This window comes from Anomaloglossus baeobatrachus, chromosome 2, assembly GCF_048569485.1.
Source record: "Anomaloglossus baeobatrachus isolate aAnoBae1 chromosome 2, aAnoBae1.hap1, whole genome shotgun sequence".
Lineage (NCBI taxonomy): Eukaryota > Metazoa > Chordata > Amphibia > Anura > Aromobatidae > Anomaloglossus > Anomaloglossus baeobatrachus.
In genome coordinates, this window is record NC_134354.1 from 195,731,633 (window position 1) to 195,744,582 (window position 12,950).

Here is a 12,950-nt window from a genome sequence, read left to right on the forward strand (position 1 = left end):
TGCAGTTCACTGAGATTCCAACCACTCTGGTACATTCTGGGTTTCCTAGTTTTAGGTCTTTTTTCTGATCCTCCTCGGTCACTGAATCATAACATGGAGGTGTCATAGGCGCCTCACATTACTAATCTGAGCTTAGTGGCAGCTATGAGCTGACATTAACCCCTTATTACCCCGATTGCCTCTGCACCAGGGCTATTGGGAAGAGTTGAGTAAAGTGCCGGGATTGTCAAAGCTAATAGATGCGGCAATCATGGGCAGCTGCACACTGCAATTGCACACTGCAATTTTTAAGCTGGGGACTCAATAACCTTGGATTTCCCCAGCCTTAGAATAATATCCCCTAGCTGTTGGGCTTTTTCATGGATGGATGTTAAAATTGGGGGGAACCGCACAACGTTTTTTTAAAATTATTTATTTAAATATTTAAAAAAACTCAGCATGCAGTTCCTACTATTTTGATACACAGCCAAGATAAGGACACGGCTGGGGGATGCAGCATGTTGCCATATTCTTTATCTGTGCTGCATATCATAATATGGGGGAACCCTAAGCCAATTTTTTATTTAATTTTTATACCACGATAGACACTTATAGCGTCTGTGATTAGAAGCAGTCAGCTGACACGCTACAACTCAGGATGGGGACACATCTTACTGCAACCAATCACAGATGTCGGTGGGCGGGGGAAGCAGTGCATATGCATGAAGGTAAATGAGTGGCCCCAGAAGTGAAAGAGTGGCAGTGGGAGCAGTTACAGCCACCCAGAGACTCGGCAAGTATGAAGCAATTGCTCCTATCCCCTTATCCTTTCTACCACCATCGCCTGATTCTGGTCCCCATAGATTTATATGGAGACCAGCATCCTGTCAAATAACCGGGATCAAATCCAGGCCGGAACCATATTTTTTTTTTTCGGTTCGGTGTGCCGGTCCCATTTATCTGCGAGTCCACCCATCACTAATCAAGGTATCATGTTATTCAACTTCCTGTGAACTGCATGCCCATATAGATGGCTTAGGAGGGTTGATCATACTGATTAATTACCTTTAAGGGGCATGAAAGAAACATTATAGATACTACACTTTCTAAATGGGATAAAATCAGAATCTGTGCTGGGACCCATTCTTTTTAATCTTTTGTTACTGACATTGTGGATGGGATTGACAGTAAAGTATCAATCTTTACTAACTGACACCTCAGAGGTGATTTTATTTATAGCTATAAATAAATGTATGCAGAATACAAAGGACTGCCACATGATTTTTGTCCTTCCCAGGACTTTGTGACGCCCCTGGACTATCAGGTCATCACAGGGTATGGCACAAACTGCCCTTCCGTGCAGTATTCCCCTTCCCTCTTGGTTCTGGGTCCCTATCTAAATAATGTTGCCTCCAACAGAAACTCAAATCTTAGATACACCCTGCACCACACCCACCAGGCACACCAGTGGACGGCTTGAGTGGAATAGAGTCGCCCTCCTGGGGGGTCAGGGAGGTGAGATGAGGAGTGTAGAGAGAAGTGTGTAGAGTGTGAGAGAGAGAGAGAAGGTCGGGAGCGGTGGCTCCTAGAGAAGTTGTCTAGGTTGCAGACGGTGGTCTGGGCCTAGAGGAGTCAGACCCCCGGTCGCAGGGGACTGTGGCAAGGTGCCTGGACCTGTCGAGGAGGACAGCCGGCAGCCTAGCACCATCACCGGTCTGGGACCGAAGGCACGACGGGGTACATGGACCCTAGGTCGGGGAGTAGCTTCAGGCAACCCGACAATTCACCTGAGGAGAACGGAGCCTTTATGATCTGTTCCCACCCGCTCCAGAGTCGGGGCATTAGCGCAACGAGGGGGATAGGACTTTCCAATCCAAAACAGTCCAGAAAATCCCAAGTGTGTGCCCTGAGAGCAAGCTCCCACACTTAGCCATAGTGGGGAGTGGGGCCCAGCAAGTTCCGTACTACTGGGCCACCACATTGAAGTTAAACTTAGTGCCTGGAGGCAGGTCACGGATCACCAGGCAACACTATAGGGGACGGGACCCGGATGAGCTTCCCGCAGCGGTACCCAGAGAATTGGTTTACCCGGTTGTTAGCGTCTGCTTATGAACTGAGTAAGTACGAGAGTGACCCCTGCACCCACGGCACCCCACACCGAGTCCCGGGGCATCCCACTACCCGTGGAGGGTAACGACACCTTGCTGGCCCACTTCATCACCCTGGGTACTCCCAACGGCAGCGGCAGTACTCCCAAATTACCGTACACCACAGGTGGCGTCACAAACTCTATATCAATTTCCTTGTAAATACCCCCCCTTTCATTTGGAGTTGCCGCACAACTCCGACCCTGGAGATCCTCGAGCCACATCGAACCTGGATCCGAGCAGTTCGGCTGCTTCCACGGGGGCGGCACAACTTTACAAAAGACCAGGGAACATTCATTACAAAAAGCGATTCTGGCAGCTAAATAAAAGGGTTTTTTACAGTTAGGGCAGTCAGGCTGTGGAGTTCCTGGAAGCATGAGGTTGGAGTGACAGACAGTACAGCAGCATTTAAAAAAGGACTGGATGATTTTCGCACAACAAATGGCATTGGGGGTTATAAATAATCTTGCAATAGAGAAAGTCTAACTGGTGAAGGAAGGTTGAACTTAATGGACCTGTCTCTTCTTTCAACACATAAAACTATGTAACATTACTGAGACAGGAGATGATGATTACTGCTCATAACAGTCTATGGTGAGTGGGAGGGGAATAAGGATGGGGGAGCTAGAGGCAGAAACATTCCAAAACAAGTTCATCTCAAACAACAGTTACACTTTAAATTGTAACTGTCATTTACGGAGAATGTCTGTGTCTGCCTGCACCTCTTTCTTCCTCATTACCCTCTTCCTCTCCATAGATTATTATGAGCAGCAACTGTCATCTCCTATCTCACTAATGGGATCATCTAAATTCACTGAAAACAGATTTTACCTGGAAATTAAATGTGAAAGATATGTCCAGGAGCAGACTTCCTGATAAGATATATTACAAAGTTCCTTATTTTCATGTGTACTATTGATTTATGAAATACAATGTAATGGTTATCCTTTAAATGGTGACTGTAGTAAGACAGATTTTTTTTACTTTGGGAGATAGGGTTAATTTGCAAGTTTCTTTTACCATGGAACCCTGACAATAAGGCTCCAAACTCAAATAGTCTTTTTTCTCCACACTCAGGAATTTCAACCTCTTTCCCCTTCTCAAAGCTGAGACATGGGCAATAAGACTCCATATTTGACTGATATCCTAAATGAGAGCAAGTGCCCTCCCAACGATAAGTATTAATATAACTGAAATCAGAGGGCTAAATGTAGATATGGTACCAGCTGAGTTAAGCAAAATGAACGTGATCAAGGTTACGAGCCCAAATGGTCTGTATTTAGGGGTTTTTAAAGGAACTCCATTCATTTATTGCTGTGCCCTTGAACATATTTTTTAGTAAGCCTCTAGTGACTTGTACTGTACCAAGCATAAAAATGGTTCTAGGTATATCTAATGTAATTATAGACCAGTAAGCTTAATATTCATTGTGGGAAAAATAATCATATGTTCAAAGGAGAGATAAACTAGGAGAGTCCCTTGTAGAAAAGGATCTGAGAGTACTTATAAATCACATATTAAATAATAGCAATGAGCTCAACAACTTCTAAGGCATGCAGAATATTGCCAATTATTAAAAGAGTCATGAAATTGTGGGACAGGGTTGTAATATTATTACTTTACAAACCATTAGTGCAAACCCATCTGGAATACGGAGTTCAGGTAGAAAAAAGAGCCACAAAACTGATGACTGGTATTTAGAATCTCAGTTAGAATAGATTAAAATAATTACATTTACTTAGTTTTGAGAAGAGACATATAAGGTGAGACATGATTGCCTTCTACAAGTACATACAGGTGCATCTCAATAAATTAGAATATCATCAAAAAGTTAATTTCAGTAATTCAATACAAAAAAGGAAATTTATATATTATGTAGAGTCATTACACACAGAGAGATCTATTTCAAGTGTTTATTTCTGTTAATGTTGATGATTATGGCTTACAGCCAATGAAAAGTAGTTATCTCAGAAAATTAGAATAATTTTCACAAAACACCTGCAAAGGCTTCCTAAGCATTTAAAATGGTCCCTTAGTCTGGTTCTGTTGGCTACACAATCATGGGGAAGACTGCTGACTTGACATGTCTAGAAGGCAGTCATTGACACACTAAACAAGGAGGGTAAGCTATAAAAGGTCATTGCTAAAGAAGCTGGCTGTTCACAGAGTGCTCTATCCAACCATATTAATGGAATGTTGAGTGGAAAGAAAAAGTGTGGCAGAGAAAGGTGCTCAAGCAATCAGGATAACCACAGCCTTGATAGGATTGTTAACAAAAAACCATTCAAGAATTTGGGGGAGATTCACTAGAAGTGGACTGCTGCTGGAGTCAGTGGCTCAAAAGCCACCACACAGAGAAGTTGGTTCATGCAAAACCCACTCAAGTGACAAAAGGCATTTTTTACATGGGGGAAAAAAGTCGAGTCAGTAGAGCAGAAAGGCCTTCTTCACCATAAGAAGTATTAATCTGCGAAATAGTCAATCTAAGGAACTGGTCACAGCAGGAACCATTAATGGTTTCCAAAAAGGTTTTGATGCAGTTTCAGAAGAATATATCAAATACTTATGTAAATGTGTAAAATTATTTTTCTGAATTTTGATCCAAACTGATCAACACTCGTGATGAGGAGGGAAAAAATAGCTGTTTTAAGAAAGATTTGGTCATGCATTATGGTTGTATCTATACCACCTTCCCTTTTATGATCTCCCATTCCTTTATTGGCTGTCAACGTAATACTGTTCAGCAACATAACTGCTTACATTCTTTCCATCTTATCCATACATACCTTGTAGTTAGAGAAGGTTGATCTCCACATTGGATGTGGATCGTGCTAAGCTCTTGCATGCTACGTAGCCTTGTAGCTGGAACATTAGAGTTTGGGAGATGTGTGGTCTTCTTGTTCCTACGAGAACAGCAAGATGATGTAATTCCTTGGTGGCTGGACAGTGATGGGCTGCGGCTGGATGGATAGTTCTGCATGGAGCTCTCACGGCAGTTCTGTTCAAACATCTGTTCATCCATGAACTCATGGTTCTGCGGAGAAGCAAAATATCAATACCAGAATAATTACAGCATTTCAAAAGTGCAGATTCAATATACTGCTGACTCCATAGGATGCCTTGCTATCACTGGGGCATACAGCACAGTAACGGCATTAAACTTCAAAGCACACACAACTGACTTAATAATTGTGTTTATTAATAAACCGAATTATCAACAGGCAAATCGGAAATATATCCAGCTTGTTGTAGGCTTGCCAATCAATTAGATTTAAAGGAATTAACTGAAAATGGGAAAAAGGTTTGCTTTCATTACAGAAAGAGCATCACTACTGTCCATGGGTTGTGTTTAGTATTGCAGCTCAGCCCATTAAAGTGAATTCTGACCTACAATATGAGAAAGAAAGAAAAGGATAAGGAAAGAAAGAAAGAAATAAAGAAATAAAGAAAGAAAGAAAGAAAGAAAGAAAGAAAGAAAGAAAGAAAGAAAAAGAAAGAAAGAAAGAAAGAAAGAAAGAAAAAGAAAGAAAGCGAGCGATAAGAAAAGAAGTAAAGAAAGAAAGAAAGAGAGAAAGAAGTAAAGAAAGAAAGAAAGAAAGATATAATAAAGAAAGAAAGAAAAAAAAATAAAGCAAAATCAAGGAGAAAAGGGAGGTAAGAAGAAAAAAAGGATGAATAGAAAGAAAGCAAAAAAGAAAGCAAGAAAGAAAAAAGAAAGAAAGGAAAGAGAGCAAGAAAGAAGAAATAAAATGAAGAAACAATAGAAAAAAAAGAGAAAATAAAAGAAGCAAGAAAGAAAAGAAGGAGTAAAGAAAAAAAAGAAACAATAAATAGAGAGAGAAAGGATGAACGAAAGAGAGATAGCGAGAAAGGAAGGAAGGACAGAAGGAAACCCCCTTGAGCAAACCAATTTTCAATGGAATTGTCACTAGATTAATGCTACTGGAACCACAGGTAGCCTGAATCAAATCCTGCAGCAAGGTATGTCTTTGCCATGTACGCCACATATGGAGAAATTTATCACTCACCTGGAGCAGGGCAGGGAGAAGCTGGCCGAGGCCATGCTGGACTGGTGACATCTCCCTCCATTGTCCTCGTAAAGCTTTTATACTATGTTTTATAAAGAAAGACACCCAGTATCTGACTGCAGGCTCTTTCATTCATGCTGCCATGGCTCGGGCAGCATCAATCTAGTGACATATTCTTTTTAACTATACTGTAATTGTGGACGCCTCTACTGCAGCTGGACAATAATCATTCAGAGCCCTTTAATGGGTTGCTGAGCTTCAGATTTGCATACATGGAATGGTGTTATGGGTTTACTTTATGAATAGATAAATTGCAAGGACGCATTACATCTCAATTTTATGGCAAGAAACCTTAAAAAGGTGGAAAAAGCATTGTCTCGCCTTTCAAGTTTTACGTGGTGATATTATTTCTCATTTAAACAGAAATAGCATTTTTGCTGCAGTACTTTGCTTGTATTATTTCTGCAGAATGCTTTTGTTGCAAATTCTTGCCCACTGTGCAGTATAGAGTTTACTATATAAACACAATCCATCATCCGTGGATCTATTTCCTTTCTACAGCAGGTGAACTTTCTTGAATGTAAGACACTGACTTTCATTTACCAAGGTAAGCAAACCTTTTTTCTGTATAAGACAGTAGCAATCTGGGTGTGGATCACACAGAGACCAACTTAAACTTAAGGGTGGGCATCTTCACTGGTTTCGATCTATAGGCATAGTAGTTACATATCCGCATTTACTACAATTGCATGCCATTTATTCTACATCCAGTAACACAGATATACTGTCTACTAAGTGAAGGAAGTTAATTGAGGCTGCAAGCCTTCAAATTATTTAGTTATGGCAGCAGAGTCTTCTAAAGTATTTAAAGTATGTACAAATGTAAGAGCCGCCATCAAGGTAGTAGAGCCTACACTCTTGCCAGGGGCCTAGCCAAAAATAGAGAAGGGGAAAATCACCCACAAAGCCCTACCCAACTACAATCTTGCCTCTGCCTTTATTCAGAGTCATTGCCCAATATTTTTATCAGTGCCCACCCTTCTATCTATGCTATTTTCTCTTCCCTCGGCTCTCTTTTTCCTATGGTCCTGACATCTAGTGTATTCTAACTTTGCATCCACCTTCCCACCTACTATTTACCGCAGAACCATCACAGGTTATTTCATCAACTCCTCATACTACTGTTCATAGCCCTTATCCCTCCGCCTCTGGTACCACCACAAAGCCTTATAATCTAGTGCTTTCCCTTTCACCACCAAGAGAGCACCTTCCCAACTTCTGTCTGTCTTTCGTCTTTCCTCAGAATCTTTGTGTGGCGCCCTAGGACCTGGTCGCCACAGCAGCATTGCCCTCCCAAAGGGTTAATGCTGAGCCTGGAGGTAATTGGGAGATCCATTGGCCAGCAGGTTTAACACCCAACACAGTTCTCCCTCCGGCCAGCAGGGGGAGCTCTGAACCTGGAATTCCAGGGAGCCTTCCTCTACCTGACCAGAGGGAGGAAGTGCAGCCAGTCTGTAGGGAGTAGTGGAAGTGAACAGACGCAGAGTGAGCTGTCCTGTGAATCTGGGGCCTAGAGCTGGAGCAGCTTGGCCCAGAGAAGCAGGAATAGCTGAGAGGCAGCAGAGAGACTCAGACATCGGAGTCTGTGGTTGCCAGGGTATAAAATCCGCCCCTGGTAGCCGAGTCCGAAGGGCAGGAGAGCTGCAAGCCCCTGGCCCAGAAACATCCAAGGTACAGCTGCAGCATCAGGGCCCGGTGTGGACTCCAGCGGAGAAGCACCGGAGAGAGGGTCTGCGCAGCCACCTACAGAAAGAAGGGACGTGCCATCGGTCCCAGCAGCAAAGAGGGCCATTGCTGGATTCAGAGAAGCAGGGTCCTATCATCACAAAGCAAAGTACAGGAGTAGGCCTCATACTCAGCTGGCCAGAAAGATCATCCCAAGTACTTCCAGGCCGACCGGATCCCCATCACCACCTGTAACGGTCTCCCAGGACTGGACTGTTCCCAGAGTAAAAGAGGAGAAGGTAAAGAGACTGTTGTTTGTGCCTGATTCTTTCCTCGCCTGTCGGCCCTGCACCGTGTTAGCCACACAACACCATAGACTTTCACGGGCACCAACTGTATCCCGGGGCATCGCTCCACCTGTGGGGAGCAGTAACATCATAGCTGCCATAACATCACCCCGGAGTTCTCCCATAGCAGCGGCGGCTTAATAGCCGCATACCACAGGTGGCGTCACGAACATTAACTTCAACTCATCAGCCACATATTCAACTGACACCCACCAGGGCCACGGAGCCGGGCCCAGCCACCACTGACTACCACCGGACTAGTCCGGCCCGGCACCGGGTGTCCCCTAGCCCTGGGGTGGGCGAGTCAACTTTTGGCGTCACGAACAGGATTTCGTGCCCGGTTCCACCGGGTACTGTGCGCCTGAATAATTGCGCTTTAAAGACTGTATTACTGCGTGTTTCACTGTTTGAAAACTGCCGCCGCCATTATCCTCACTGAGCGCAGGAAGAAGGGGGGCGTGCCTGACAAAGAGCGCGAAGGGAGCGCGCCATCAGAGCAGAGCGCTGTTAACCCCGCGCGACCCGGAAGGAAATTTGAAAAGTGAACGGAGCCTGGTAAGGTTCACTAAGGGGGAGGAAGATGTCCGACGCAGAGGGAGGGCAGGTGGCTGCCATAGCCCGAGACGCCGCAGCGCCCGCCGAAGCGATCCCTGTCGCCGTCGCCCCATCCCCCGCTGTAGCGCCGGTAATGCCGATCACCATGCCGTACATACCGGGCGCAGAATGGCTGCCGCAGTACTCCGGGGAGTCCCATACCTTGAGCGACTTCAGAGAAAGCCTGCACAGCTTATTCCGGGTGTATCCGCTGACTGAGAGCCAGAAGGTGGGCATATTAATGGGACAGCTAGCCGGCGCAGCCCAGCGTGAAGTGAAGTCCTGGCCTGATACAGATAAAGGGACAGTAACCCAGATACTGGCCAAGCTAAAGAGTACTTTTGACACCCGCACCGCAGCAGAGATAAAGATGAGATTCTTTGGGTGCAAGCAGCGGCCCACAGACAGCATAAGGGACTATGCCTTAAACCTGCAGGAGGCCCTGAAAGCGGTTAAACAAGTGGACCCAGAGAGTGTACGTGAAGAACACAAACTCCTAACTGAGCAGTTCATAGAGGGGCTCCTGTCAGATGCCCACAGGACCCAGCTGCGTATCATGGTCCTGCAGAACCCTGCTCTGGACTTTGCAAAGTTTAAGGACCAGGCCATCCGGGTACTGAGAGAATCTACACCGAATGACCCAGTACCCCTCCGGCCTCTTGCTATCACGTACCCCGGGGTGGTGCCTGCAACACGAGCCACTGCAGGGGCTGAGGCGCAGTCCCTGGATAAGGATCCCACTGCAGAGCTCAGACAGCAGTTCCAGGAGCTGACCAAGACTGTAGCTGCCCTTGCCAAGATCGTGCAGTCCCTACAAGTGACCCCATCGCCTGCAAAAATCGAGTTGGCCTCCAGCCCAGATGACGTCCCATGGATGCGACAGAGGAGGGTTCCGCCGACCCGAGGCAGAGACACAGACCGGTATGATTCAACGGGACAACCGATCTGCCGCCGCTGCAGCCAGGCGGGCCACATTGCACGATACTGTCCTTTAAATGGGCCGAGCCTGGGGCCAGGAGCCGACCCCCAGGTGTAAGGAAGCCCGGCTCAACCCCCAGCCGCAGCAAGTATGTGGGAGGACGACCGGTCCTTCCTATTGTGCTGGATGGGATCCCTTTGAATGCCCTCCTGGATACTGGGTCCCAGGTAACAACCATCCCCTATAAACTGTACAAGAGATATTGGGCTGATTCAGACATTGACCATGGCCCAGATGATGATTTAACAATTGTGGCCAGTAATGGTCAGCCCTTACCTCAAATTGGGTATAAAGAAGTAACCATTAAAGTGGGGCGGGTGGAATTGCCATGTCAGGGGATGATAATTGTAGATATTGATCGCAAAGAATCTGACCCGTTGGTGACCATTGGTACAAATGTGATAGAAAATTGTATTGCCGAAGTGATAATTTTGTTGCAGCAGGCGTCTGAAACTGCCAGCTCCGGGCAGCAGCGTGCCCTACAGAGGGAGATCAGAGCCCTGATGAGGAGGCAGCAGGTAGAGCTGGCCGGAGGAGAAATTGGCAGTGTGAGGGTAAGTGACCCCCTACCCATTGCAATACCCCCAAGAAGTGAAATGTTGATATGGTGTCGGGCAGCAATAGGCCTCAAGGGTCAGGATTACCATGCCTTGGTAGAACCGGTGTATTCAGACAGTAGGCCTGGAGTCCTGATAGCCAGAGGGGTAGCAGACGTCCGCAAGGGGAGAGTGCCCATCCGTGTCCTGAATTGTGGGGAGGAGGAAGCCAAATTGCCCCGGTACGCCACTGTAGCAAAACTGTACACTGTCAGCAACAACACCATCAAAGCAGTGGAACCCTTGATCCCGTCCGACCAGGCGGAAGACAATGGCTCCAAGGGGCAGCTGGAAGACTGGTGCCAAAACTTACATGTGGGCACCGACTCCACCCCCTCACACCAAAAGAATGGGGTTTACCGGGTGGTACAGGAGTACGAGCGGGTCTTCAGCAAACACCCCCTAGATTTTGGGCAGGTGAAAGGGGTTAAACATCAAATCCCCACGGGTGATCATCCTCCCGTTAAAGAGAGATACCGCCCTGTACCCCCCGCACAGTATCAGCGTGCCAAAGAAATGTTACGGGAAATGAAGGAGGCTGGGGTTATCAGAGATAGTTGTAGCCCCTGGGCAGCTCCACTAGTGCTCGTAAAGAAAAAGGATGGTACAATGAGAATGTGTGTAGATTACAGGCAAATTAACCGCATTACACATAAAGATGCTTATCCCCTACCCAGAATAGAGGAGTCACTAACAGCCTTAAAGTCAGCTAACTATTTCTCCACCTTGGATCTCACCAGTGGGTATTGGCAGGTTCCCGTGGCAGAGGCGGACAAGGAGAAGACTGCATTCACGACGCCGATGGGCCTCTGCGAGTTCAACTGCATGCCATTCGGGCTCTGCAACGCCCCAGGGACATTCCAACGGTTGATGGAGTGCTGCTTGGGCCACCACAACTTCGAAACCGTGCTGTTGTACCTGGATGACGTCATAGTCTACTCCAAGACTTATGAAGACCACCTGAAGCACTTAGCAGAAGTGTTCGAGTCTTTGTCAAAATATGGCCTGAAGATCAAGCCGTCCAAATGTCACCTCTTGAAGCCAAAGGTACAGTACCTGGGTCATGTGGTCAGCGCAGAAGGTGTGGCACCTGATCCGGAGAAAGTCACCGTAATCAAGGACTGGCCAAGACCCACCACGGTAAAGGAGGTGCGGCAGTTCCTTGGGCTGGTGGGCTACTACCGAAGGTTCATTGATGGTTTCACCAAGATAGCAGCGCCCCTTCAAGATCTCCTGGTGGGCCAGCCAAAGCAGGCTAAGAAGCAGAGCCCTCCATTTGAATGGAGCAGCCAACTAGAAACCTCCTTTGTCCAGCTGAAAGGGGCTCTCACGGGAGAAGAAATTCTGGCCTACCCTGACTACAGCCAGCCGTTTGTACTGTATACAGACGCCAGCAACGTGGGCCTGGGAGCCGTTTTGTCCCAGGTGCAGGGAGGCAGGGAGAAGGTGATAGCGTACGCCAGTAGGAAGCTTCGGCCCACAGAAAGGAATCCAGAAAATTACAGTTCCTTCAAGCTGGAGTTCCTCGCTATTGTTTGGGCAGTGACTGAACGCTTCAAACACTATCTGGCGTCGGCCAAGTTCACCATCTTCACGGACAACAATCCGTTGACACACCTGGCAACAGCCAAGTTAGGGGCGTTGGAACAGCGATGGATGGCCCGGCTGTCTAACTTTGACTTTACCATCAAGTACCGGGCTGGCAAGAAGAATAACAATGCTGATGCGCTGTCCAGAATGCCTCACTTACCCGAATCTGGAGAAGACCTGGATGAACTCGAAGAGATAGAGTTACCGGCTTTCCATCATCAGGGCGTTTCCCAGTGTGAGCATGCTGTGGGAGTGAAGCGCTCGAGCCAACACGAGGTCCCGGTTAACCCATTACTCCACCATAATTGGGAAGAGACACAGAACGGTGACCCGGCGGTGCGATTGGTCAAAGAAAAGCTAGCACAAGCTGAGACTCATCTTGGTCCAGATGCTCCAGAAGAAGCCCAGCAGTTGTGGAAAGAGAGGGGACGACTGTTCACCTACCAAGGCAAGCTCTGCAAGAGACACGTCAACTGGCGAACAAATGAACTTGTCTGGCAGATCGTGGTTCCGCAGAGGGATGCTCCAATGGTCCTAGCAGCTTATCATGATAACGCAGGCCACTTTGGGTGGAAGAAGTTGGAGGCCCTACTCCGTGATCGGTTCTATTGGGTGCACATGAGAAAGATGATCGAGAAGTGGTGCCGAGACTGTGGCCCGTGTAACCTGAGGCGGAAGGATGATGCCAGCCAAAGGTCTCCCCTACAGCCAATTGTTACGAAGCAGCCCCTGGAGTTGGTGGCCCTGGACCACGTGAAGTTAACACCAAGCCGGTCAGGCTATGTGTACGCCCTCACAATTGTGGACCATTACTCTCGTTTCCTGGTAGTAGTGCCTGTGAAGGACCAGACAGCCAGAACAGCAGCTAAAGCGTTCCAGGCATCCTTTTGCCGGCCTCACGGTTATCCGGAAAGGGTACTGACCGATCAAGGTCCTGCGTTCGAGGCGGAGGTGTTCCAAGAGTT

At 47.1% G+C, this 12,950-nt stretch overlaps 1 protein-coding gene across 3 annotated transcripts in view; it reads right to left on the reverse strand.

The window, feature by feature from the left end:
• KCND3 (potassium voltage-gated channel subfamily D member 3) overlaps positions 1 to 12,950 on the reverse strand; it is a 668,199-nt gene that overhangs the window by 39,209 nt on the left and 616,040 nt on the right. For all 3 annotated transcript variants that reach the window (XM_075335582.1, XM_075335580.1, XM_075335583.1), the window contains one exon: positions 4,913 to 5,160. In XM_075335582.1, the coding sequence (XP_075191697.1) occupies positions 4,913 to 5,160 (248 nt within the window). The remainder of the gene's footprint in view (positions 1 to 4,912; positions 5,161 to 12,950) is intronic.